At 36.6% G+C, this 26,666-nt stretch overlaps 2 protein-coding genes across 2 annotated transcripts; one reads left to right on the forward strand and one right to left on the reverse strand.

Annotated features, from left to right (window-relative positions):
- The first annotated feature begins 5,362 nt into the window (after window positions 1-5,362).
- LOC137114887 (beta-1,3-galactosyltransferase 2-like) lies at window positions 5,363-8,686 on the forward strand. The gene is made up of 2 exons (XM_067495392.1): window positions 5,363-5,642; window positions 6,011-8,686. Exons 1-2 carry the CDS (start codon window positions 5,608-5,610, stop codon window positions 7,251-7,253), a joined length of 1,278 nt encoding a protein of 425 aa, XP_067351493.1. The 5' UTR covers window positions 5,363-5,607; the 3' UTR covers window positions 7,254-8,686.
- Window positions 8,687-9,363: 677 nt separating this feature from the next.
- Window positions 9,364-12,857, reverse strand: LOC137114929 (interleukin-17C-like). Its single transcript, XM_067495395.1, has 3 exons — window positions 12,578-12,857; window positions 12,231-12,469; window positions 9,364-11,506 (listed from the first exon to the last, which is right to left on the reverse strand). Exons 1-3 carry the CDS (start codon window positions 12,641-12,643, stop codon window positions 11,266-11,268), a joined length of 546 nt encoding a protein of 181 aa, XP_067351496.1. The 5' UTR covers window positions 12,644-12,857; the 3' UTR covers window positions 9,364-11,265.
- Between the last annotated feature and the right edge of the window lie 13,809 nt (window positions 12,858-26,666).

Raw genomic sequence — 26,666 nt, forward strand, 5'->3', positions numbered from 1 at the left:
TATTTTCAGATTTAATTGTCAAAAAAACTAAACTTTTTTATTTATTTATTTTACTGCATGTACTCTGAAGACTTCCAAAACCAGATCTCTGGCAAAATTGAACTTCTCTTAAATGGGAAAATGTTATTTTGGTATTAATCTAAAGGATAAGAAAAGTCATATGGTACTTAACAATCTGATGTTGATGGCGAAGTTTTTCATACATTGTAAGATTCCAACACACACGGGGATTCAAGTGCAAGAGCCAACATGAGACATGGAAGTGCAAAAAGGATTTAACAAAAGAATATAAATTGAATTTACAGCAGGCAGGCAAAGGAAATAAAACAAACTGAAAATGCTCACTGAAAGTAGGAGGAATAATAAACTATTTAGAAACAAAACTAACCAAACTTACTCAAATGACTAATTAACAAAACAGAACCTCAAGACTAACTAAGGCACTAGGACGATACTAAAACTGATGGGAAAATGAATAAGAATAGGGATAACAGTTATGTAATAAAAAATTTTGGGAGAGACACTAGCAGCAAACAATGGGAATAAAAGTCTTTACAAAACAAGAATACATGGATGATGAGATTCAGGTGTGTTGAAAGGTGGCAGCTGAGCAACGGAAAGCTGTAGTAGATTGCATTAGATTGTACCCTGTGTGTGTGTGTGTGTGTGTGTGTGTGTGTGTGTGTGTGTGTGTGTGTGTGTGTGTGTATATATATATATATATATGCCTGGGTTAATAATAACCCCCACCAGTGCTGTTGATCTACATGGTGCTGGTGGACATTGGGCTACTGTTAGTGGAGAGGAGGAGAGAGACGGAAGGAGTAAGTAAAAGTAAACTGTAACTACCAGGGCAAAAGAACAGACTTGCCATTTCATCAAAATTAATGTACATAGTGAGGTTATTGGTCAGATATGTAACTATTAAGATACTGGATTATGGGATTAGATGCATTAGGATCTGCTAGGCTTAATGACTTGTGCTAAACTATGGTAAAAATGTTAGCTGGGATCAGAAACTGGTCTAGTCTAAGATGATGATATCATAAAGACTTCTCTCTTGCTCTACTTTACCAACTAAAACACCACCTAATACTGCCAGACATGCACACGTAGATTATTTTTTTACCTTTGCTTTCATATTCCTCTGTGCTAAAAACACAGAGACAATTCCAAATGCTTTACACAAGTAAAGAAAGCAAACACTGAAAACAATAGCAATAGTTGAGATCAAGAAGGAATACAACAGAATAAAAAAGCAATTAGGAAATGAATTGAGATAAAAAATAAAATAAAAAGACAAATTAAAAATTACACTATTGACCTCTGGTTACAATCATTTCTAACTCATCTGGTTTTATTCTTGTATCTGAACACAAGGTCGCCTTGGCTACATGCAAAACATTTACCTTTTAAACAAAATACATGTGTAGTGTTTTTTTTCCATTGGGGCGACGTGTAGGAGATAGAGTGGTTGTCCATTATTCCTACAGTTGTTTGTACGATCCCTGGCTCCTCTGGTCACATGTCAAAGTGTCCTTGAGCAAGAAACTGAACCCCAGCTAAGTTGCTCCTGGTGAGTGTTGGTCAGCTGCATAGCAGCTCCCCCATTGTTGTGTGTGATTGTGAGTATGAATGGGTGAATTCTGCACTGTGTAAAGCACTTTGAGTACCAATAGGTAGAAAAGTGCTATATATGTGCAGATCATTTAACTGAGTGGGAACTTTTGAGTTCAGTTGAAGGTGACTCAGCTTCTAATCTTCAACTTGTAAGGTTAGCCAATCATCTCAGACCAAGCAGCAAGAACCCTTCGTGTCTCCTGGTTTAAATATTTGAGAGTGTGCACCTGTGGATGTGTGTTACCCAAACCTAATGATCTCAGATGTCACACATTTTTTCACAAGAAATTGTGCACTTTGTAGCTTAGTGGTTACTTTGTTCCTCAAATCCCACTGGTGTAGGAGTTGGTGGCTGGCTTTCAGTATAGTTAATATTTCACCTTTGCACAGCTGATTAATGGTCCAGTGTGTTTGGCAGATTAAGGTGGAGGCTCTCAGATGTTTCTTCATGCTAATTTAAGAGAGGTTTTTAGTTGGTTGCCCAAAGGATTAAATCTAGAGCATTTACCTATAGACAGCGTTATTTATCTAAATATTTTAGAACACAATTTAGAGAAAATTTGAAGCCTACATATAGACTGGCATTAGCTTCAGAAATGTAGCCCTGTCAATATTTTAAGGCCACTCTTGACACCTGGAAAGCTATGAGATGCTTGGCTTAGCAGTATAAAAAACCTGACTTTTTAAAAAGACTTCTTAAGACCTTTTTAATTGATAAACCAAGGAATTAAACACAATACCTTTTAAGCATGTACGTTTTATAAGCAGCAGAGAGTGATTTGTGGACTTTTTACGTTTTACTTGAATTTTTCCTCTCAGTCACACATTCACTTACAGCTTCATCTATTCTCTTTGCTGTGCCAATTTTGTCTAATGACTTTTACTTCTTGGGTTGTTTAAATGATCTCAGTTTAGTTCTTTTTAATGTATTTAATTTATGGGTCCAGAACTTTGTTTTGTATATTTTGTCAATTGTTAATCTCCTAATTTGGGATACATCGGAAATCTACTTATTCTTACCCGACAGCTTGGCTCCATATACAGTAATTCCTAGGCATATAACCTATTAGTTAAGGTGATCTCTTTATTTATTAAACAGGCCTACAGGGAACAGGCCTATAGAGTTTCAGTTGTTTATCATATGATCACTGTAACAACAAAATACTCCTAAAGCTGTAAAATAAATGTTATAGTACAAGAAAATCAAGACAAACCTGAAGTGTCCTGACCTGTCCAAAACTTTCAAACTAGAAAACCGGATTGTAAACCTCAATTGACCAGTAATGTCTCCCCCCATCATTCCAGTTATATGCAGCGCTATTTGGAGTATTGTCCACATAGAAGCTGCTTAGGTGTTGTGGCCATGTAAATTAGAGAGATCAATTTGACTATGCTTAAAGGTTATCAGACATGTTTGTCTTCTTCACTCGTGGCAAACATTTTGCTTCCCCGCCACAGTAATATTATTGAGTAATCTAAGGAGCTTGAAACAGCGAGTTCAAGCAGATTTGCAGATATAGCTAGTGACCATCTGTCATTGGCTATTCTATTTTCAAAAACCATGTTTCATTGAAAATGCTTCAAAGATGTGATATTTAGTTTTTGCCAGAGTGTAGATTTCCCTAATTTCCAAAAAGATGACAATATTATGATAAACCAGTCTGCCCTGCTACCATTTGCAGCTTACAGTTGAGCCAACACACACATAGTGTTAACTGTTCATAGCACTTTTTGCTATTGTGTTTTTTGGATAAGAAGCATTCAACATGCTTGTGGTGTGGAGCAGGGATTTAGCAAACCAGTGGTTGGGAGGAGCAGAGCTGCTTTTACAATTTCACACTTTCATGCCATTAAAATTGATCTTTCCAATTAAGAGTGAGACGGTCTGAATACAGCTTTAAGCTTTGTCTGCAGAGAGTGTAGAGTTTCAATGTCAAGCATTGCTTTTCACCTTTCAGCACCAACTTGGGCAATAAATACCCCACAATACACTAATCTCAGTTAGTGGCATTAGTTGCTTTTGTGTATAGAAACACCTTTGAGAATCTCATATCACATATAACACCTTTCATTGTATGTTGAATTTTGATACTCACACTTTTCTATAATGCTGTGGGAGAGATCACTGAGATGTCAAGGACATTAAAAAAGAAAATTCTCTTAGCAAACTACTTCCATTTAGTTTATAGTTCACTAAGAGAAAACATTGTTGTTTCATTTACTGTATACTGTTATATTTCTGTGCCTATGCTCTTTGTTTACAGAAACTCAGACAAGTCAGTCCAGAACAACCAGTACCAGCTGTTTAATATAGTATAAAGGTGTGTGTCTCTGTCATTCTGCACATTCTACAGATACAGTCTTTTGTATTCTGCTTTCCACACTTTATTTCCTTTTTCCTTCTTTATCTGTTCTGTTGGTTGTGTAAGCCTGTTTGTCATGTTTCTGTTCAGAGGTAAAAACTGGTAAACCAGACACATGGTGAAGCTGTGTAATTTCCCACTGTTCAGTCTGCTCACTACCTTTGGATGATGTTCATGGTTGAAGACACTAGTGTGTTGGGCTTGGGTTGTATAATGCTCTTGGCCGAGGTTGGCTGAGCTGTTGTCTCAAGCCTGCACAAAAGACAGGTAGTGAGGGACTGGAGTTTGCTATTAATAAATAATAAGCAGTGTTTATTTTAATTGTAACTGTGGTTTGTGCGGGTTTTCAGGCAAGACAATAACTTATAATTACAAAGACAATAATTCTGTCTTTATATGAGCTGAGCAGGTGACACAATCACCTTTTGTCAAAGCTGTTTGCTTGTATTCAGAGACTTATTTGAGCAGAACTTTAGCACCTATGCTCAAAAAAGATCCTGTGACTATGTTTTTTTTTTAGTAGCCAGGTAAAGTTGGTAATGCAGCCAACTTTCACTTGATTGTTAGTATGTATTGCTTGCAGTTTTAATAAGGTTTGAATATATACGGTTTTGGTAAGAGTAAACATACTCCAAAAAAAGGAAAAAGGCATTGTGGCAGCTTTAAGTTTTCATCTTTACATCAGGTTGATGCGTAGGTGACAAGGTTACCAAATACAGAGTGTGCAGATTGGTCAGATAGCTATATTAGGCTGATTATGTCACAGGTTTTCAAAGTAAAGGGAGTTGGAGCCTATCTCAGCTGTCACAGGGCAAGAGGCAGGGTAGACCCTGCACAAGTCGTTAGTCTATCTCAGGGCCAACACAAAGAGATAGACACATGGTGCTGTGAATGGAGTCACCAATCATGCATGTCCAAAGTACCCGGTGCTCTGCTTAATAACGAATTTAAATAAACTAAGCACACCGTTTATTATATTTTCTTACCCAGAAGACTAGGCAGAAGACTAATTTCAAACCACTGATTAGGAGGATTATTTTTACAATTGCCCACAATTACCACAAAAAATACACGTGAAGCATAACAATAGCCAATGGTTTGGTAACAAGTCCTGAATCTTTGTAGAGAGCACAGCTGTAACTTGTAAGAATAAATCCATATGATTTATAGGCCATTTTTAAAATTTTCTTTCACACACATGCTTCTGATTCAACCAACACGTGTCATTTATATGATAAAGGAGCAACCACTCACCTAAGAAAAGCTGTTTCTAAAGCCTCTGGGGATTTTCACCTTTTCATTTGCTGTGGAAAAAAAAATCCTTGCAAACCAGGGGGGAGGAGCAAACACAGGTGTGGCTTTAGTTCAGGTAAGAAGGGCATAGTGCTAGTCAGTTAGAGTAGCTTCTATCACAACATGTTACAGAGAGACATGATCCAGGAAAAATTCGGAATAATTTCTCTGTGCTTCTCCAGTCTGAGACAGACAGGAAAGCATTCCCTTAACTGCAACTGACTCTCAGGTCCTGTTATTAAGTTTTCAGTGGAATAACATGGTGTAGGTTTTTTTCTGCTGCATATGGAAAAAGACAGACACCTATATCTATAGGCAGAGGAACATCATCATGGTAGAAAGTGGCTTTGTCAAGAAACGACAAAGGTATGTACGCTTTTAACGCTTTTATTTTCTGGATTCATACAACATTACTGTTTAATGAGGAAACAGAATAGGGAAGAAAGGCACTGCTCAATGTAATCAAAACCTTATAGTTAGAATTTCATTTATTTTAAAAAGATAAGAAGCTAAAGCACCATTTTATGTGGTACCTGTGAAATAATCCTTAAGTATTATAATCCTTGAGAACCTGTGCTTCAGTTAATATCCTATGCTAGCCAGTAACATTTTGTAGTTTTTATTATATAGTATTTTTTTTTTAAATAAACACCTATGGTAATTTAAAATAATACATGTTGATAATCGATTTAACTCTCCGTTCTGACCTGTCACACGGTCTTATCTCTTCTCAGTCAGGAAATGAAGGATGGTGTCAAACTGGCAAAAAGTATGAGTTGGTGTAGATTCTTACGGCGTCTCTGCGTTTTCTTCGTTCTGCTGTCAACAGTAGTTTTGTTATTTTTCAACATAAACTTGGAGGAAATGACACCGGTATGGAACCCTAAATGGTGGATTCGATTCCCAAATGATGCTTCTGCCAATACGAAAAACGGCAGCAGCAGCAATGCTGGAGTGAAAACGGATGTTCCAAATTCCAATAAAGCGAACCTTTCTATGTTTCATCAGACGAATTTCACATCCCAAGAGGAGACAAACATGAATAAAACTACCCGGACTGGAAATGGTTTAGTTATTATGGTGACTCAGCAGACAACACAAAGCAAAATGATGCCACCAACACCGGCCCCTTATGTATCTCCAGGACCATATTTAGTGGAATACCCCTATGAGTATCACTTTAGTATAAACGAGCCACAGAAATGTGAGCAGGAGACGCCGTTCCTGGTTCTGATGGTTCCTTTGGCACCTAATAACAGGCTTCATCGTGACATCATCCGTAACACCTGGGGAGCTGAAAGCGTGATACAGGGCAAAGTGGTAAAGCTGTTTTTCCTGTTGGGGCAGCAAACTGGAGAGGGAGCAGAGGGGCTCCAACAGCAGCTGCTGCAGGAGAGCAAAGAGCATCAGGACCTGATCCAGAGCAACTTTCTTGACTGCTACAAGAACCTTACCATCAAGACAATGGTGATGTTAGAGTGGCTAGACTCCTATTGCTCTGAGGCTTCTTATGCCATGAAGATTGACTCGGACATGTTTTTAAACGTGCCCAATCTCATCAATTTACTGTTAAATGCTCCAAAGACAAACTACATGACAGGACTCGTGGCAAGAGGAGGTGCAGTCCTGAGAGATCACACATCTAAGTGGTACGTACCTGAAGAGCTTTACCCAGACTCACAGTACCCACGTTATGCTTTGGGTCTGGGCTACATTGTTTCTTTGGACCTGCCTAAAAAACTTGTTAAGGCATCCAAACATATTAAAGCCCTTTACATTGAGGACGTGTATTTAGGGTTGTGTATGCAATACCTGGGCATCCCCCCCACTGACCCCCCACACTGGGATTATTTTCATGTCTTTCCTGTGACATACAGTCGTTGTGCTTACTCCAGGCTTATAGCCACCACAACTTTTAAAAACTATGATCGTATGTGGATTTGGCAAGACTTCACAAAACCCGGCAAATACTGCTGATCTGCATTACTGTTTTTTTGTCTGTTTTTTGGTAGTTTCCATTAATTATATTTATAAAAAAAATACAAATATCTAATTCCTGGTAAGTGTTAAACATGTGCTAAACTCATCCTGTTACTCTGTAGCTCAAAACTAGATACTGTTCTAGCCATCAAATACCTTATTCTAGTGCAGCTAAGAATATTAGAATAAGAAATGTAGTAAATGTGCACATTTTTAAATCCTAGGCAAAAAATAAGAGGTTAAAAGGGTAAAATATGCACATAATTTGACTACATTTTAGGAATTTTCTTCCTAAATCTTTATGTCAGAGTTTCTCAAACATATCTCCAAATGTACCGAATATCCTTTAAAAATGGTAAAGAAGGAAAAAAGGGTTAAATTATCAACATGACACTGTCAATTTGAGAGGTATATGAACGTTTTGGAGAGAACAACAAATTCAGTCACACCAGGATCATGAAAGATTGAAGGACTCTGTTCTCAGGTTACCGCACCCACCCCATTTGTTACACAGTCAGTGACTACACAGATGTTACGGAATGAGACATCCTAGACTCTCATGTATGGTGAATGGTGTTACAGGGACGTAAGGGGTTGCAACACAAGAACATTTATTTATGTAACAAGAGCTCACAACAAGAAGCTGTAGAGTACCATTGTTAATGAGTAGCTGAGGTAGACAAACTAATTTAGTTAAACCGAGTGAACATTAGGCATGCAGCTACCATGCCCAAACAGATAAGGGCCTAAATGTTACAACTATTGTCAGTACTGAAATACAATGAATGTACATTGCACAGTTTCATAATTTCTTCCTGTAGATTAGTTCAGTTTTTATACAATCTTGAGGCAAAAAAGAACCCTCTTCTCCTTCCCCATTGTCTTTGCAAGACGTGTTACAACATGTCACAAGAACCGGAATGGTGTTGGAACTATATGCCTTTTTGCCCTATTTGACAAGTAGGATTAGATGAATAGGGTTGAAAATAGTATGTCCCGATCTTATCTGAATAATCTTATTTGAACTAGCAACATGAATCCAGCTGGAGGTATTACTGTCAGTTTTTTTGAGTGTCTCAAATCTGGGTCTGAATGTTGGATGTAAACACTAAAAGACAAGTTCACTATATGCCTTAAATTTGAAAAATAACAAGTTTTTGTGTTGCTGTAAATTACTTATCACTTCCTAATGTATTTAATGTAAGTGAAAATCCACAATCTTTGTACTGTGAAAAAAAAATGTATGCTATAGGTTATCTGAAGTCAATGTACAGTCTGCTGAAGCAAAGGGAAAACCAATAAAAAAATATTATTAAAAATATTGTTTTATAAGTTATGCTTTATAGAAATGATACAAGCCAAAAGGATTTTGTGTGTGTTTTATGTATTTTAATGTTAACTGATAAATAAAGGGTATTTTGTCATTGTGATTCTGGTTTTAAATCTGACCGACCAAGTGTCTGCAGGTAAAAATTGGTTTTAGTTTAACACCAGCACAACACATCAAATGGCAACTTTGTTATTGTTGTAAATGGTAGAAATAAAGTAGAAATTAATTTGAATTAAATTGACAAACATTACAGTGCTCCACAATTAAAATTAAAAATGAAGTAAGAAAAATGCAAATTATTCTCAGAAATCTTACTGGAGGCTGTTTTTGTTGCCCAACAGGTTATTCAGCAAGCAGCAGTGTTTGCATCGAACAACTAGTTTAAAGATAGAAAAACATAAATAGTATAACAACTGTATATTGCTTATAATGGGTAAATAAACAGAGGTAGTTTCATAAGTGCTTTTATGTTGTAAATCAACAGATCTTTACTTGTTTCTATAAATTAAGATATACACTTTTCCAAGAATTTTAATGTTTATGCTAATTGCTAATTTTTCAAGCAGCTTGTCTACAAATAAAAATACAGGAAGCTGTTGTTTATAATTGAGTAATTATAATTGAATAAAAGAATAATTGTGGATTGTCATGGTCTCACTAATATCAGCTGAAACAACAACTGACATAACACTGTAAACGTTACTATAAAAAAGTCGGGAAAATATTCATTTTTTATCACAGCTTCCTGTTGTAATGCAACGACACCATGTGGCATTTTTTTGCACTGCACCTAAATGCTACAAAACTGACTGATATTGTCCTTTGGAAAAAAAGTTGCCAAAAGAATACCTCACCCATGAAACCACAACATCCAGAAAGGGACACAATCATGAATCATTAACCCTTAACTCTAACCCCACAGTCATCTCTACCTTTAATGAAGTAGAATTCTATCCCAAACCTATCCATAACCAAGCCGTTGTGTGCATAAATGTAACGGATTTGTCAAACAATATCTACTGTGTCATTAATAAAGTACGTTTGTGACAAAACTACTACAGCTCATACATAAACATAATACAAGAGAATAAAATCCAATTGCTTGGCTATAATTTAATTGGAGGTAAGGTGATACAGTTACAGTACAAAAGACAATGATGAATGATTCAAAAAATAAATGAGACCCTTTACTTTGAAAAAACACTGTAAAAGTGCAAGGAGTGTGTCAATGCTTTTCACAGGTCACAAAACAAAAAAGGAAGCTAAAACTTTGATGGACAGTGAACCATCAGTGTGATTCAGTGGATGTATAATTTTATAACTGGATGTATAACGTGATGCTCTCACATATAATTACGAATAATAGACGTACACACTCAAGGTCAAAGGTTACAAAACAATGTAAAAACATATAGCTTCAACAATACATAAAATAAAAGCAATAAACAATAAAACCAAGCTTAGGATCAATTAGAGATGTCTGCGACATTAGAAAGATCAGATTCTACCTTTCTGAATATGCAACCCAACTCAATGTGCTGATCATATTTTGTATTGTGTTTTGTATTAAAAGAGTCTGCTAAATGCTACAAGTGTAAATAAATGTAAATGTAAACCCAATATTAAAAATAAATACTAAAGGGATCCTGACATTTATTTTAATGATGCTTACTTTATATAATATGTACATGGCACAGTGTAATACTCAGACAGGGGTTTAAAACTTCACAGTATTTTTACAGCTAAAAACAATTTAGATCAGTAGTTCACCAAATACCACAGGTATTAACCTTGTGGTGGCACTATTGAAGAGCCCAGAGGCTCAATCATGAATGCTATGAATGAATCTTATTTGAACTACTGTACAGCTGCCCAAGTATGTTTGGTCCTTTTTTTCTGGACTATTCCAAACAAAGACATTTTCCACAATCAAGCATCTAGAGGACTACTTCTCCTCACTCTACCACACCTGTAGATGACTTATTTGCTTTTTAACATTTCAAACAGCAGCTCAGCTCACCTGTCAGTGATATTAATCTATGATTTAAATTGATGACAGGACAAATGATACGAGCTTTACAAAGTGTTTGCTATCTGCCATTGGTGGAGCTTTGTGAAAACCACCAGACAACTTCTTTAGTAAAACCATCAGCTGATCTTTTATCACTTTCAGAATCTCCCAGTTTACATTGTAACATCCTATCAATAAAAAATAAATAAATAAAAAACAAAACAAACTTTACTACCTTCAGTAATCTATTTGAAGTATGCAGGTGTCAGGTAAATACCATGAAACATGTGGCACCAATATCAGTATCAGTGTCAATATTTGTTTAATTTACATTTAGCAACTTTGGCAAAAATATTGTGCAATACTGCACAAATGCAAATTTGCTGTGGTGGTCTATTGTGTCCCCCTCTGTCCTCCCTCTGCCCAGTCAACCACCACTTTAGGTATAAGCAAATTCTTGGGGAAACACTGTCTATGGCTCAACCTTGAAACTACCAAGACCGTGAAAATAAATCTACAGTAACCACTGTGCTATTATGTAACAATCTAAGCATTTACTTAACATTTGCATTATTATGTTGAGAAACTCAAGCTACAAGATAGATTATGATGTTAGTTAACTTGAGAAAAAAAGCACTGATGTTAATGTGAGATTAGAATATTTTCTCTTATTTCTTAGCATACTTGGGCACAACGCAAGTGCAAGCCACTGGGACATCGATAGCGTTCCTTTTGACCTCGTATGTCTTTGGATCTGTACGGCAGGCGGTCTTCTCCATGACCACCAACTGAACAAACACAAGCACAGAGTTGTATGTCTTGTCTTCACGCCCATTGATGATGCACCCCTCACAAAGGCACTTTGCGAAATAGATAATCTGAGGGTACCTGCTGTCATTGAGGTTTAGCCTGAAGCAGACAAAGAGAAACAACAGAAACTCTGATTGAGTCAGGTTTTTACATTTTCAGCCACACACACACACACATACACACACACACACACACACACACCTGGATGAAGATGGGTTAGGAAGTCTTAGTGTCACAAACTGAAAGCTGACAAGTTTAAAAATACTTTTATTTCATTACTGATGAAACTGGTCTGTCAATGTCCACTACACACTCCTGTCTTCTGTGAAGAAGTGTCTATTTTCTCCATCTATTCCACTTTGTTTAGTGAAGTCTACTTCATTTTCCAGGCTGAATTAAATATTCAGATTTGAGAAGACAGAACCAGTGGAGTTTTTGCAAATTAGAATCAGGGATGGTAGCCAAGCATATTTACTCAAGTACCATTTTGTATTTTACTGGAGTAGTTCAATTCCATATACTTCAACTTGACTACAAATCAGCGCCTTTGACGTTGAAGCCTACTTTGATCCACATGAGAGCTTTGTTACAGCTAGTTCATGATTGCTTTTGCAAATGTAGAGTCTTATAAATATATAATACGATTATATATTCGTATAAATATATATAATCATACATATATTTCAATCAATAGATAATCAACTAACAAATGTTTCTCTTTTAGGCGTCAGAACATAAAGCGATTATAATCACCTCCACATTACCGTCAGATAAACCAACATAAAAATCGGAATTAATTTAGATTGATAATTAATTCACTTACTCGTACTTCCACGGTGACAGGGATCTGTTGTTCACGTTACCGTACATTTCTTTGGCAATTTGTGCGCACTTGCGCGTGTCCGGCGGCGCTGGCTGCCGGAGTTGGGAGTTCCTCAGCCTGTCCCAGCCTTTCCGCAGAAACTTGTCGGTGCGGTTTTTCACCTCGGTCTCGCTGATGCATTTCAATGGCTTAGCAGCAGGAATTGAAGAAAACTGGATATAGAAGACCAGCAGGAAAATCTATAAACATTTAAAAATAAAACAAAGTTTCAAAAGAACACCAGGCTGTGGGTACATGAAACTTCTTCTGAGCGAAGTGCGATACCTCTGCTTCACAGTTATCATTACCTTTTGCAGAAAGACCCATTTCATCTTGTCCACGAATAAAGATTTGACTGTGACCGACCGCTCCATAACACCCACTTTATATTTGGTGTTTATTTAAATAAAGGCCAGCAGGTTTTTTATGGGAGATTCGTTTATGTTTCCCATTACGAATTAATTGCATCAGACAAGGAAAAAGAATCCCGCCCTGACAACTTGGGTGGTGTGTTTCATCTGGGAATCACTGTTAAAGATAAAAATATTCTCTATCATCAATCCTATTACTCATGTAGTTTACGTCAGCATAATTTGAGAATGTATGTTGTAAAAACAATGATTTGCACTTCACACTGATGTCAGCTCCTTTAAATAACTACACAGATTGATTGGCCGAAATCATGCTAAAACCATCAATGTTCCCCGCCCCTTGGTAGATAAGACTGTTCTTGTCTGCGTTGGCGTGACCATGGAGATTGAGGTTTTTTTATTATGTTGGGTTAAACTATTAACAAAGTCAAATTGTGAAATAAATTAAACATGAACTCGTGATTTTAATTTTTATTAACAATATCTGTACAATTTAATTAGTTTAATTAGTAAGTAATTAGTAATACTACACACTATACTATAGTTGTCCTTGTTAATATGTATAACCACAACATAATCATTTAATCAAATGATTCTAACATTTTAAGCAAATGTACTGTGTTTAAAGGTTAGTAGTGTATTTGTTAACCATCTCCACCTGTGGGCACCACCAATAATATACCATAAAAAAAATACAATATACAATTTCTGTTTTGTTTTGTTTTCTGTACTTGAAACTCATTTCTTTGTTTTTGTTTCCTTTTCTTTTCTGATAACTTTCTTTTTTTACATGTGTTGAGCTTTAAGGTTTACTTGTATATTTGATATTTAACTTTTTCCATCCATGCATTATCTTTAACCGCTGCAGGGTTGCAGGAGTCTGGAGCCTACCCCAGATGCAATTGGTAAAGTGGGATACAGCTAGAGTCTCAAAAGTAACCACAAAATTCAGTAACACAAATCAACATTCATAGGGAAGTTGCTATGACCTGCAATTATCAAATTTTTAATTTACTAATTTACATTTCTAATTTACATTTAGAGTTAGGAGATTACAATTTTGAATGGACAGTAAAACAACATTACAAGCAACTTTATTGGATCTTTTGATCTTAAGTATAATCTGAGGTAGGCTAGTGATACATGATTGTGGCCTCCAGCATTTTAATTCTAAATGCTACCAATTAAAGGATGAAATAGTAAATAATAGAAGTGAACTGATGAACCAATGAGTCTTTACAGTAAATAGAAATAAGGTTTTCGAAGTGGTTTTCTCTTTGAAACAATACATTAATCAAACTTAAAATCTAATCTATTGAGTAGACTTGTACATTCAAGCTATCAACAGCATCATGTTGATCAGTGTTTAAAACAATCAGATAAATCATTTTCTTACTGCAGTAATCATACTCAATACTTTAAGAGCAGGTACTCAGTACTTTCATTCAATGTGGTAGGCTAATTTTAGTGGGCACATTTTTTAGGAAAGTGGGCTATTACCACTTTTACTTGAGTCCTACCACATTTTTCTATAATAACATTCTTTAGGTCTAAGTAAATAACTCTTTTGTGTGCAGAGTTACTTCTGACAGATGCATACCTACACTTATCAGTCCCAACAACTATGTTAGGTGTCTCAACAATGTCATAGATGACTTGGGACACTCTGAGCAGTCTACAGTTAACCAGCCCCATACACAACAAAATGTTATACACTATGTGCAGAGGTGGTAAAAGTACACAAACTCAATACAAACTAAGTACTTGCCTATAAAGTCCTCAACCACAAGTGTCACTTAAAATATTTTACTCAAGAAAAGGTACTAAGCAGATTATCAACATTTTACCCAAAGTAACAAAGTAAAAGAAAACCATGTATTTTAAATATTATTGCTTATGGGAAATATGGCAAAACTTGTTCACGAACTAATTAAGAATAAGGGTCAAAGGTCACTGTTGGTAAAGGTGGACCTGATTTTAAAGACTGTACGTGCTGACAGGTAGTTAACCCCTATGAAACATCTGCATTTATTATTTTATAATCTTTTTCTAAAACATATATAATAATAACAGCCAGTGTTATTTTTTGTATTCTAAAGTTTTTAAATTTCTTAAAGCTTTTGATATGTTTAACAAAATTTTAAATCTAAACTGAAAGTGAAGGGCCGAGCTGTGGGACTGAACTTAGCTTCGGAGGGGCGGACAGGAGGAAAGGATGATTAAATATAACTACAGTGGGCCATTTCTCTCGCTCATTTTACACATTTCTCAGTTTTTGATGATGAAATGTAAAGGAATCACCAAAGGTTGTACAGTTACTCCCTAAGGGAACATTGATTGATTTAATCATTTCATGATTATTCATCCAGTGGTTGTTGAGCTATGCACACAACACTTAAATGTCAACATGATGGAACCACTGTAGGAGAAAGTGTCAAGTAACTTTATTTCAGTATTAACTATGGTGATGAAATGATTTAAAAGGCCAGAAAATCTCAATGGGGAGTTTACTTTTTTGACAGATTTCAGGCCTACAAATAAGGAAGTTAGAAAGGGAAATGCTTGGTACTAAAAGGGGTTTTCCAGTGAAACTGTCATCATGTCATAAAACTAATTTTGTATCTAAGATTTTCTCTGTTTACACAACACAACATGCTGCCATAATTAGCCTTTTACACTAACGACAGGTTGGGGGGTAAAATTATGGATGATTGAAAATGAGTCTTGTTTGCTAGGAAGAAATGCGGAGTGATCTTGTTATATAACAGAGAACACTTTTGACAGATTTTGACAGTGTCCAGCATTTGCATTTTGTCTTTGACTCTTATTCAGAAGGGTGTTTGTTTAAAGCTTTAATTGCTTGTAAGTCCACGTATTTTCAACTGCAACTGAAATCATGTGTGAGGGGAGACTGATGAAGTTATGACTGATATAGCAGACATAGTTAAGGGATTACAGGAACAAATTGCACATCTGGAAACATTTTGAACTCTAGTATGATAGTAAATCTAAGTATGACAAAATTTGTGCTTTTTAGAAGTTGGTATTCTTGACAAAAATGAAAAAAGGCATTTTGTGGGAAAGCAAATTTAAGCAGTAAGGGGTATAACTATCTTGGTACACGCATCAACTAAGGTGTCACAGTAAAACACTCACATGTTTTGGGAGATATGCTGAACAAATTTGTGAGTATTCTGATTATATCCTGATCTTCTGAGACCAAACATGTCCAGTATATGCGAGTAGTCCTCCAGGGCCTCCTCATGAATAGGCTCTTCGTGAGGGCAGAGAAGCCTGAGTTTTATGCAACCACTGTTTCCTTCCCCGGTTTTGTCCTATCCATTGGCAACATTTCAATGGATCCTGCCAAAGTGGAGGTGGTTAAGAACTGACCAACCCCTGAAAACTAAAAACTGCTTCAGAGATTCCTGGGTTTTACTTCTATAGAATGTTCATTAGAGGATATAGCTACATTGTAGCCCAACACTATTAGCTCATCTCTCTGAGGTTTCTGTCCTACTCACAACCCTAAAAAAACACTTCCCATTGGCACCCATCCTGACCTGATGTAGAAAAAACAATTCATTGTTAATGTTGACTCCTTAGACACAGAAGTAGGGGATGTTCTCCCTCAACATTCTAAACATTAGAACAAAACTCATCCCTGTGCTTTCTTTTCTTACGGCTTGTCTTCTTCTGCGAAGAACTATGATATAGGATATAAGCATCCCTTTGTTGTATTGACTGATCACAAGACCTAGAGTATCTACAGGGTGCAACCTCAACTCCAGGCAATGAGTTCAATGAGAACTTGTTTACTGCCCTAATTCTAAGAATTGTAAAGTTGACCTCCTATCTAGACAATCTGATTCAAGTGAAGACAAACTTCATTGTCCGGTTGACTTGTCTGTCTACTCTTCTGTAGATATTAGCAACAGTACCATCTAGTGAGATGGAGGAACCCCTGCAAGTTCTCTAACCAAATACATCTATTCACCTGCTTCTCAACGTCTTCTCAATGAACTATTTCTACACTGAGCAGTTTGTGTCTGGCACATTTTTGGGTCCCCATTATTAACAAATCCTTATAGATACCCCTGTGAGGGACACCTTGCTCTCACATATAATATTTTCACTAATATTTTGTACTGATCTGTTTGTAACTATGAATGTATAATGTATGAAAAGTAGTGTAATGTTCATTTTGGGATGTGGAGAAGACTACCTGCACATTTATGAATATATATATATATATATATATATATATATATATATATATATATATATATACTCCTACTCTGTGGGCACAATGCAAATTAGTAATTCGTTATTTTATGCAGACATTTCAGACACACATACACACACATTAACTACATAAGCTACATTGTGTTTTATTTACAAAAATACCTGTTTGTCTGAATACAATTCAAACAGGTTGCTCAAAAACTCAAAAATGTATTCCTGCTAACTGAAATGGGCCTTTTTATTGAATATTCAGACAAGATGCCAGAGTTCTGGGGACATCCTCAGTGATCTTTTTCACACAACTGGAGATGTTTTTTATCTCAAATTGCCCCATACAGGTATTATATTCAACAAAGTATTGCATATAATACCTTTAACCCAATTAATTTCCTTAATCAGGACAAAAACAAACCCTCCACCATTCCACGGCAGGAAAGTCCTTGTGCCAGCAAATGAGTTATGTATACCTCAGTGCCTGGGGAGTCTTTCACATACCAGACATTCCTCAAGGTTCAATTATCAGTAATGCCATTCCAATGAAGGAATTTCACAGCGTTCTCTGCTCTGTCTTATGTTCCTTTTTGAACAATGAGGGAATTGTTTCTTTCAATGGTTATTTGTTATTTTTGAAGCGGTCAAGTATTGATCTTGAGTGAGTCTGGTAAAATCCACAATCGGTGCAAAAATGTATTCAAATATGTTTTTAAAGATAATAAGGTAATCAAGGCATGAGTATGTCTTCCAAAGTTAGTAAGTCTTGTTAGTATAAAATTCCCTCATAATGTTTTCCAGGACAGTAATTCTCTGAACAGTCACAAGTGAAGAAATGCTGGAAAAAAGGAAATGGACACTAAGAAGGCTGCAACTTTGATAAGATAATTAATTTGAAAGGTTGAATCCTTATAAACAAAGACAATTTTCAATAGTTCATCTTAGCACTGAGGAAAGACTATGCATTTGTTGCTCATCACTTAAGGCTACATAAGAAACATCTCTTCAAGGCCCACTCCAGTGATCATGTGGGTGCCTGTCAATTATTTTATAAGAGGAAAGTAAAAGTGGATTTTTTGTTACATTTACGGTCAGGTCATAAATATTTAAACAATGACAAACATTTGTCCTCTGTACACCAACATATTGAATTTGAAATGAAACAATGAGATCTCATTGGCGACACACTGCTGGTTGTCTTTGCCCCCAGTCAGCCCTCCTCTACATCATCCACCTCCTTGAGTATTAATTCGTTATGTTCTACATTTTTGCCAACATTTCCTCTAGTGCGACTCTGATTAATCCTGTGCTCTGTTTTATTAGGAGCGTCCAGCAGCCCTCCCTGCCCTCGCTCTTCTCCCCACAGAAGCCGCTCCACCACCCGGGTAGGCAAAGCTCCTCACCACACTTATCTTGTCACATTAAATACCATATAATAAATTCCTCACCACATTGCCGAGCTTGTGGGGTCCTTTATTCCTCTGAACTTCTTAAAACAATCTCAAAACAATTGGGACAGAGACCTGTTTACCTCTGAGTTGTGTCATTTCTTAATGATCTCTCTTAAAGACACTCACAGGAACTGATAAGACAAACTACTTTAATTTTGAGGGCAAAACTTTTTTCTATTTTTCCTTGATATAGGAATTTAGCTGCTTAACAGTTCCACAACTTCGTTGTTGAACCTTTGTCTTTAAATGGTTTGGCCTTGTGTCGATGACACACAACAAGGTCTTGTGTAACGAAGATGTCATTTGGATGGCATATGTTTCTACAAAACTGTATCTATGATTCACAGATCTGCAGGTTACTCATACTGTGTCCAATGTTGTGCATGGGCAGTATGCTGAACAGTAATGAAACTCCTCATGGTCATGTGGTGTTTGACTTTTTAAAAAGGTGCCATGAATCCTCTCTCAAGTTAAATCTATCTAAAACCAAGAACTTGTATTTATTATAGCTAATGTACCGGGTTCTGTCATATCCGTTGAATATTTAGCCGTCATTATCAACAACAAACTGCCATTTTTCCTACACAAAAACATACTGTGTAATGAAAGTCAGCAACATTGATTCAGTCGGGAATCCAGTGTTAAATAAAAAGAAAATCATCAAATGGGATGATCAGAGTCAGCAGTAAAATCATAGGTACTTAGTTAAGCAGTCTGTCAGACCTCTTTACAAGAAAGCTACTAAACAAAGTCCAGTCTGTCCTATATAAGCTCCCATTCCCTGTATTCAGAGTACTGTTTCCTACCTTCTGGTTAACTCTTTAGGCAATAACGAACCAGATTTCTGTTTGCAAGGTGCTCTTAAGTATATTTATCCCTCAAACAACGCAACTTGTACTTTTACACTCTTTCAATCAGTGACTACACAATAGATAACAAAATACATAATACACCAGTAAATATTCCTAGAGATAACAAATACATTCTGGACTCTCCAACTGCACTTTTTTTAGATTTTCTGTTGAATTACTGTAAAAAAACAAAAACGTTTCTGCACGCAGCTGTCTTTGACACGCAAGACCTACTATGAGGATCTTAATTAAACCAGTTGACACACTCAGTAGACTACACTGCATATGTTCTGTATTATTCAGCTGGGAACAGCTGGGAACATAATAATAATACATAATACAAAGTTAATACAAAGAAGGTTTGAGTCACAGACTAACATTCATATTGATTCCGTTGTAAAAATAAGGTAAAACAAATGGAAGTGTTTACACATAAGCCAAAGAAGACTTATGCTGTGCTTAGAGGGTGATGATTAGGATCATTCCAAGTTTCATTTAAGACAACTTAGCTATTACGAAAAGGTGTAGTTCCATCATAGATGTTGGCTTTTGTGTTGTTTCCTAACATATCAGATGACAGGTTTTCCATTGTAATTGAGCTCTGGCTCAGAGAATGCAGCAACATTACTGGATCTTATTGTCTGCTTTTAGTAGGTTAGCCAATTTTAGGGCTGCAACTGACCTCCACAGCTACAGAGCGATCATCTTTGTTGGGGTTTCTATTCAGGAGCTTTACATTGTTGTGCTGTTTCAATAAGTGTTTCTAGAGGTTTGAGGCCTTATTTTATGCAGTGAAAAGAATCTCACCAATACCTGCACACAATTTACATGTTGCAAAAATGCTCCCATCATCTTTTCAATTCAATTCAACTTTATTTATATAGCGCCAATTCAAAACAAAGTCATCTCAAGGCACTTTACAGAATAAAATCAAGACTATAAAGATGTATGGAGAGATGCCAACAATTCCCCCTTGAGCAAACCCTAGGCAACACTGGAGAGGAAAAACTCCTTTTAATGGAAGAAACCTCCTGAAGAAACCTACTGTGAGCTGGTTCCACAGGAGAGGAGCTTGATAGCTAAAGGGTTTGCCTCCCATTCCACCTTTAAGGTTTTTTAAGTAGTCATTAAATTACAGCTACCTTATAGGCCTGTGGTACATAGCCTGTTTCTAAAGATAGATTGACGATATCTAATAGGAACGTATCTATTAAGGGTAAAGCTTCCTTGAGCAGTTTAGTTGGAATAGGGTCTTGCAGACAGGTTGTTGGTTTAGATGAGGTAATAATTGAAGTGAGCTCAGCGAGATCAATGGATGTAAAGCATTCTATGAGGGATTGGGGCCTTATTGATGTGTCTAGCAATGTTGTACGTGAAGATCTATCTGTAATATTTGGGGGGAGCATCTGGTGAATTCTTTCTCTATTAGCTACAATTTCATTCAAGTCATTGCTGCTTAGAGTTAAGAGAATACAAGGCTCAACAGAACTATGGCTCTTAGTCAGCCTGACTATAGTGCTGAACAGAAACCGAACAGAAGATTTTCTTCTATTAATGATGAATAATATGCTGTTCTGGCATCACGTTTTTAAACTGATTTTCCAGGCTAAATGAAATTCTACTAAATTTCTGGAACGCCAATTCCTTTCTAACTTTGTGTGGCTTTTTTTAAGTTGCTTGTTTGCGAACTATACCATTGAGACCACCTCTTCTGGTTTACTGCCTTCTTTTTCAGAGGGGCAACACTATCGACTATTGAACGTAGTGAGGCTGCGGTAAAATCTTCCTCACTAACAATATAATCAACTTGTGCAGGAGTAACATTAAGGTGGCTACTTTAAATTGTATTGACATATGGTGAAGCAAATGATGAAATTATTATTTATTTAAATTTGTTTACAGCTTTTTCATTTAATCACCTGCTATAGTGGAATTTTTCCATAACTGCTGTATAGTCCATTATTTTAAATTCAAATGTTATCAGAAAATGCTCAGACAGATGAGAGTTGTGAGGAAATATTTTTTGATTATCCGCCTCAATTCCATACGTAAGGTGAAGGTCTAAGGTGTGATGAAAACGATGAGTGGGTTTATTTTGGGGAAAAACAATTGAATCTAATAATGAATTTAACAAAGTGCTAAGGCAGTTACTGTCAGCATCTACATGAATGTTAAATTCACCCACTATAATGACTTTATCTGTACTAAGCACTAAATCGGATAAAAAATCTGAAAATTCCATCAAAAACTCTTAATAAGTGACTAGAGAACAGTACCCGATAACAAATAATAGTGCTTTTTGAGTTTTCCAGCTTGGGTGTAAAAGGCTAAGTGTAAGGCTCTCAAATGAGTTATACCTATGTTTAAGTCTAGGATTTATTGGTAAGCTTGAGTGAAAAATTGCCACTACTCCTCCACCTCGACCTCGGCCTGTGCTTCTAGGAACATGATAATTAATATGACTTGGGGGGGGGGGGGGGTTGACCCATTTAGACTGACATATTCTTCCAGCTGCAGTTTCAGTAAGACAAAATAAATCGAATTGTTGATCACTTATTAAGTCATTTACTAACAGAGATTTAGAAGAGAGAGATCTGATATTTAATAATCCACATTTAATAGTTTTAGGGTTTTGTTCTGTAAGAGGAGTAGTCTTAACCTTTATTAGGTTATCACAATTAACTCCTCTTATGGACGTTTTTGTCTAATGGTTTTGTCTAATAAAACCAGCTATATTTTTTGATAAGAAAGCTGCACGATCTAAAGTAAGGTGGATACCATCGCTCATTATCAGCCTAGGTTTTCCCCCAAATCGTTTCCAATTGTCTATGTAGCCCACATGCTTTGCTGGACACCACCTAGACAGCCAGCGGTTGAATGACGACATGCCAGCTGCACATGTCGTCACTGGTCAGATTTGGCAGGGGTCCAGAGAAAACTACGGACTCCGACATTCCGTTGGAAAAGTTACACACTGATCCAACGTAAAATCGATTTGAAACATGAACCGACTTGTGGTGAACCTCGGGTGAACCGTCACCCAGCTCGACTGGCTTCCCGGCTGCAGGGGAACTGCCGGGGGACAGCTAACAGGGGCTACGCTAGCTTGGCCCGCACCAGCTACCTGTGCCTGACTAGCTGGGTTATTTTCCATGGTGCGGAGCCGCGCTTCCAACTTCGTGAGTCTCGCCTCCAAAGCTGCAAATCCTTCAACTTGTTGCATATACCATTATCACTAAAGGAGGCAGAGGAAAAAGTGAACATGAGACAGAGGGAGATGGAGAAGCTATTGCTAAAGGATAACTGCTAAGTTAGCGAAGCTATAATAGGTAAAATGTGGAATTAGTGAACGTTAGCTGGTTATGTTTTACAAGAGCAAGTGCTTGTGTAATAACAAGCGTATGTCACGACTCAAGTATTAATTGTTGTGTGAAGAAATCACTTATTTAAGTAAAATGAGAGCTGCAATCAATCAGTACACAGTAAACCCAAGACTATGCAGTAGGAGGTGACGCATCTTGTCACCACATCTTTACTGTGGTCACAATGCATATCTGTAATGTTGTTGCTGAAATGTTATTTGTAACTTTATACACTACTTATTACTGTGAAAAGTTATAATATTAGTAACGTGTTAGTAATAATGAGTGACTGCCCAACAGTGGCAGTATGTAATGTTATTCTCCAGAACCTCTTTTATTGCCATTGTCCTGTAAAGTCAGACACCACTGACATCAGTACAGAGATATTTTCAAAGTTTTTGATTGAGGGTTCACTCCTCTATCAGATAATTTCAACAAACATTACTTAGTACTTTTATATTACTGTCACTTGTTGGTATTTGATAATGAATAATTACTAAACCTATGAGGTGGATGGTGGAGCCAGCAGATTGTAGAAGTATTTTCAGACTGAGAAGAGCAAGGACCAGTGTGGTAGAGGAAACTTAAAGTAAATTGAAAAAGTAAATTAAACCAGAATCAGAAATAGGTTTGCTGCCAAGTAGTGGTTCAGATGTGTGCTGTAATCTGTTCTTTATCAAGTTTTTAATTTTGCCCTGGTCATTGTTTACACCTCCATCTGTTCCATCTCTGCTCCTTCAGTCCATTTTAAACAGACATGCTCTGGCTGCCCTTCCACCATCACTTCTTTGTTCAGTCCTTTGCCATTGTAGGTGGTTGAAGCCCAAAAAGCTGGTGGTATTCACTCCTTTCTTTTCAGAATTTTAATTTAAACTTTTGAACATTTTTTAACAGGTGAACAACAACACATGACCACTGATTCTTGCCTTCTGTTAATATTTTAATTTACTGATGCCTTCTAGTAATCCATATACTTTAGCCCAGTGTGTTTTTCTTTGCTTGGTACTCATGGTACATTTCTTCATTTGCCAGGTTTAGCCTCTTAGATATGTTGTTTTGAGTTTTATTGTCCAAGTTTGTCCAGAGTTCTTAGCCTTAGTTTTATGTCCCGTTTTTGCCGCAGCCGCCATTCTGAGCATTTTCTGTTTTAATTTGTACTTACCTGTGTCAGTGTGGTTCTGTTCTTTGTTACATTAGTTGTTCTCATTAAAGCCTTTTGCTAATTTTCCTAATGTCCTGTGACAAAACATTTTTGAATTCCAAGATTTCTTATATGCACAATAAGAATGTTGGCATAAATGAATGCTGGAATATGATAAATGTTTTTAAATTAAATAAGTTCTTAATTTCAATATCCAAACATTTATTAATGTCATATATCAAGTGTCATGTTCATGAGTTAGGATAGGTGTCCTTGTCTTTATGGAACGAAATAAAATGATTAAAGCTTTAGCAGCTTCCTTCAGTTGAGTCACTGTGGAAGGCCCATTGTATTTGATGGGTTTTTTAATCTTAAAAAGTGCATTCAACAAAAGAAGGTTACAAATCATGTTTATTTTCCTTTCCATCTATCTTCCTGTTTGGAAGGAACACTACCTCCTTCCCATTGCCGCAGTAACACAATGTGAGTCATGGTCAAACACAACACTAACCTTTTGCTGCATTCCAGGGTCAGGGTGTGTGGCCTTACTTGGTCCATACCTTAGGGTGCCTGTTTCCGCAATACATAGCCTTAAATTTGAAAAGTTAGGATGAATATGTCAAATGCTATCAAGTGATTCAGAAAGTAAAAGTGCTACAAGCATGAGTCACATAATGTTTATTGTACTTCTACTGAGGGAAGCATTTAGACTCACTCCTTTTGAGTCTAAATTTATTTTTCGGCCATCAGGAGAGAGTGTAAAAGCTCATAAAATGCATCGGTGGCATAAAAGCCCACTTTATGTTGCTTATATTACCTATAAATTTTGACTGTTTGGTGCCATCAAAGTTTGTTGAACATAGTCGTTCCTGTCTTCAATGTAACCCTATGTGTACAGACAAATATCCCACAGAATATTTGATACAGGTGCAATTTTGTGCAAGAAGAATTTGACCTAAATAGGTATTAACAATATTGTTTCAAATCCCTGTGAATTATGACTCACAAAGTAAGTCTGTTGTTTGCCTTAAATTCATCTCACACATCATCTTTCCGTTGCACTTTAGTCACCTTAATCACAACATATGTGTAGTGATCACTTAATTTATAATTTTTGTTTCAGATTTTTTTCAGATTTCCCTTTAGCTGTGCACAATTCGGTTTTAGTTGTTGAAGATATAACTCCCTATGCAATAAAAAAAAATCTTGCACACATCTCATGATACAGAGACTTTTCTTCTCATACCACTGTGCTTAAATGTTTTCTCCTTGACTTAAATGTTTTGCTTGTTTTGTACCTTTTGCGTTGCTTTGAATATAAGCATCTTCTAAATTACTAAATGTAAAGATGTCACATAAGTAAAAATGAACCATAACCTGTGACACAGATGTGCATGCCTGTAGTCTCTGAACTGCACTGACAGGATTGTGTAAGGAAAAATTTCTTTGGAAAAATTGCAACCTCTACTGTTTAAAGTCATTGCTACAACTTGTGACTCAACAAATAGTGATTGCTACAAATAGTGACTCAGAGATAAGACACTACACTCACAAAATAAATTGATGATTAGTTATTTAAGTGGGAAACTACTTGTTTCCATGAAGCATTAGTGTGTTTTTTGGTGTTAGGTAATCAATATTGTTTCAGTATATAACAAACATTTGTTTAGAAAAAGTAATGGCACTAATTTGTATTGTATTTGTATTAATGGGTATTTAAGGCTCTTTATTTGACATGTGTAGTTCGATCTAGTTAGTTAGAATCACTGGGTGTGACAGAGAGACTCATTCATGCTTGCAATAAATGGTGACTCCAATGGTATCCTTTCATCTTTACAATAAATTATAATAATAATATCACCGAGTTCAAAATAAACAGATGTAAGAATTAGTGAATAAAGAGGAGCCAAAGATAACCTAGACACAAATGGCTCAGTGTATAAAAAGGTTTTAGGGTTGCAGGGATTTATCTGGCTCACTCAGTGGTGCAGTTGCACGCACCAACAGAAGAAATAAGTAAGTATCAAGTGGAGTGACAAATTACAAAGGATGTCAGGGTTTATTCCTCCAAGGAACCACGGGCTGAACCTGGAAGGTGTATGTGTCAGAGTCGAGGGTGAATGAAACCAAAATGAATTAAAAGCCAGTTGGCATCTTCCAAGTGGCTGTCAATAAAAGATGTGAGGAAGAGAGATAGGGCAGCCAACAACAGTGGGTATAAAAGAGTAGAGATGAGTCTGTGGATGACAGGAGTTTTACAAAGAATTTACAGAATAATCATCACCCCTACGTGCAGATTCTCAAAGTCAAGTCTCACCCGCAAATTAGTGTTGGAGACATGGGAGCTACATAGGGAGAGAGGGATTCACAGGGAAAAATGATCGAGCTTGGCGATGTGTGGTGGAGTGACAGGTGTCACTGTATATTAGCAAGTGGAACTGAGGGATTGCAAAATAAAAGCCGGGAACAGGAGCTGAAGCTGGTGATCATGACAGAAACAAACGTGTTTTTATTTTTGTTAAATAGACAAAACATGCAAAGTAATACAGTGCAAACTATATGTCAACTTTGAGACCAATCAGGGGAAATACACAGTAACACAAGTGAAAATCTCACTGTGGGAATAGCCACTGTTAATAAATCTGTATGCAAATGTGCCAAGCCATCGCTATCATTCTCGTTTTCCAGCTTTAAATTTGATTTATTTGAACTTTATCAATCTCAAACCGTGCAGTGCACAGTGATTTATTGTCCACCCAAATACAATGGACCATTTCCAAACTTCCCTTTGTGTTGAAAATTCTTGAAAAATCTGTATATGTCCATTTGAAGGATCTTCTAGAGGAAAACAGCATTCCTGAGGTTTTCCAGTCTGTCTTTAAATCTCTTTACAGAGTTGGCACTGCTGAGGATTTTTATCCCCCTAGCTACAGACGCTGAGGACTATGTCGTCTTGGTGCTATTGGGTCTATCTCCTGCCTTTGA

The sequence above is a fragment of the Channa argus genome, chromosome 2 (genome assembly GCF_033026475.1).
Source record: "Channa argus isolate prfri chromosome 2, Channa argus male v1.0, whole genome shotgun sequence".
In the NCBI taxonomy this organism is placed as follows: Eukaryota; Metazoa; Chordata; class Actinopteri; order Anabantiformes; family Channidae; genus Channa; species Channa argus.

Bases quoted from the DNA above. Each gene is read 5' to 3' on its own strand.
- LOC137114887 (XM_067495392.1), top strand. From the start codon at position 5,608: ATGGTAGAAAGTGGCTTTGTCAAGAAACGACAAAG. The intron at 5,643-6,010 runs GTATGTACGCTT...ATCTCTTCTCAG, and splicing joins TTTGTCAAGAAACGACAAAG to TCAGGAAATGAAGGATGGTG.
- LOC137114929 (XM_067495395.1), bottom strand. From the start codon at position 12,643: ATGGAGCGGTCGGTCACAGTCAAATCTTTATTCGTGGACAAGATGAAA. The intron at 12,470-12,577 runs GTAATGATAACT...AAATGTTTATAG, and splicing joins AATGGGTCTTTCTGCAAAAG to ATTTTCCTGCTGGTCTTCTA. The intron at 11,507-12,230 runs GTAAGTGAATTA...TGTCTGCTTCAG, and splicing joins CTGTCACCGTGGAAGTACGA to GCTAAACCTCAATGACAGCA.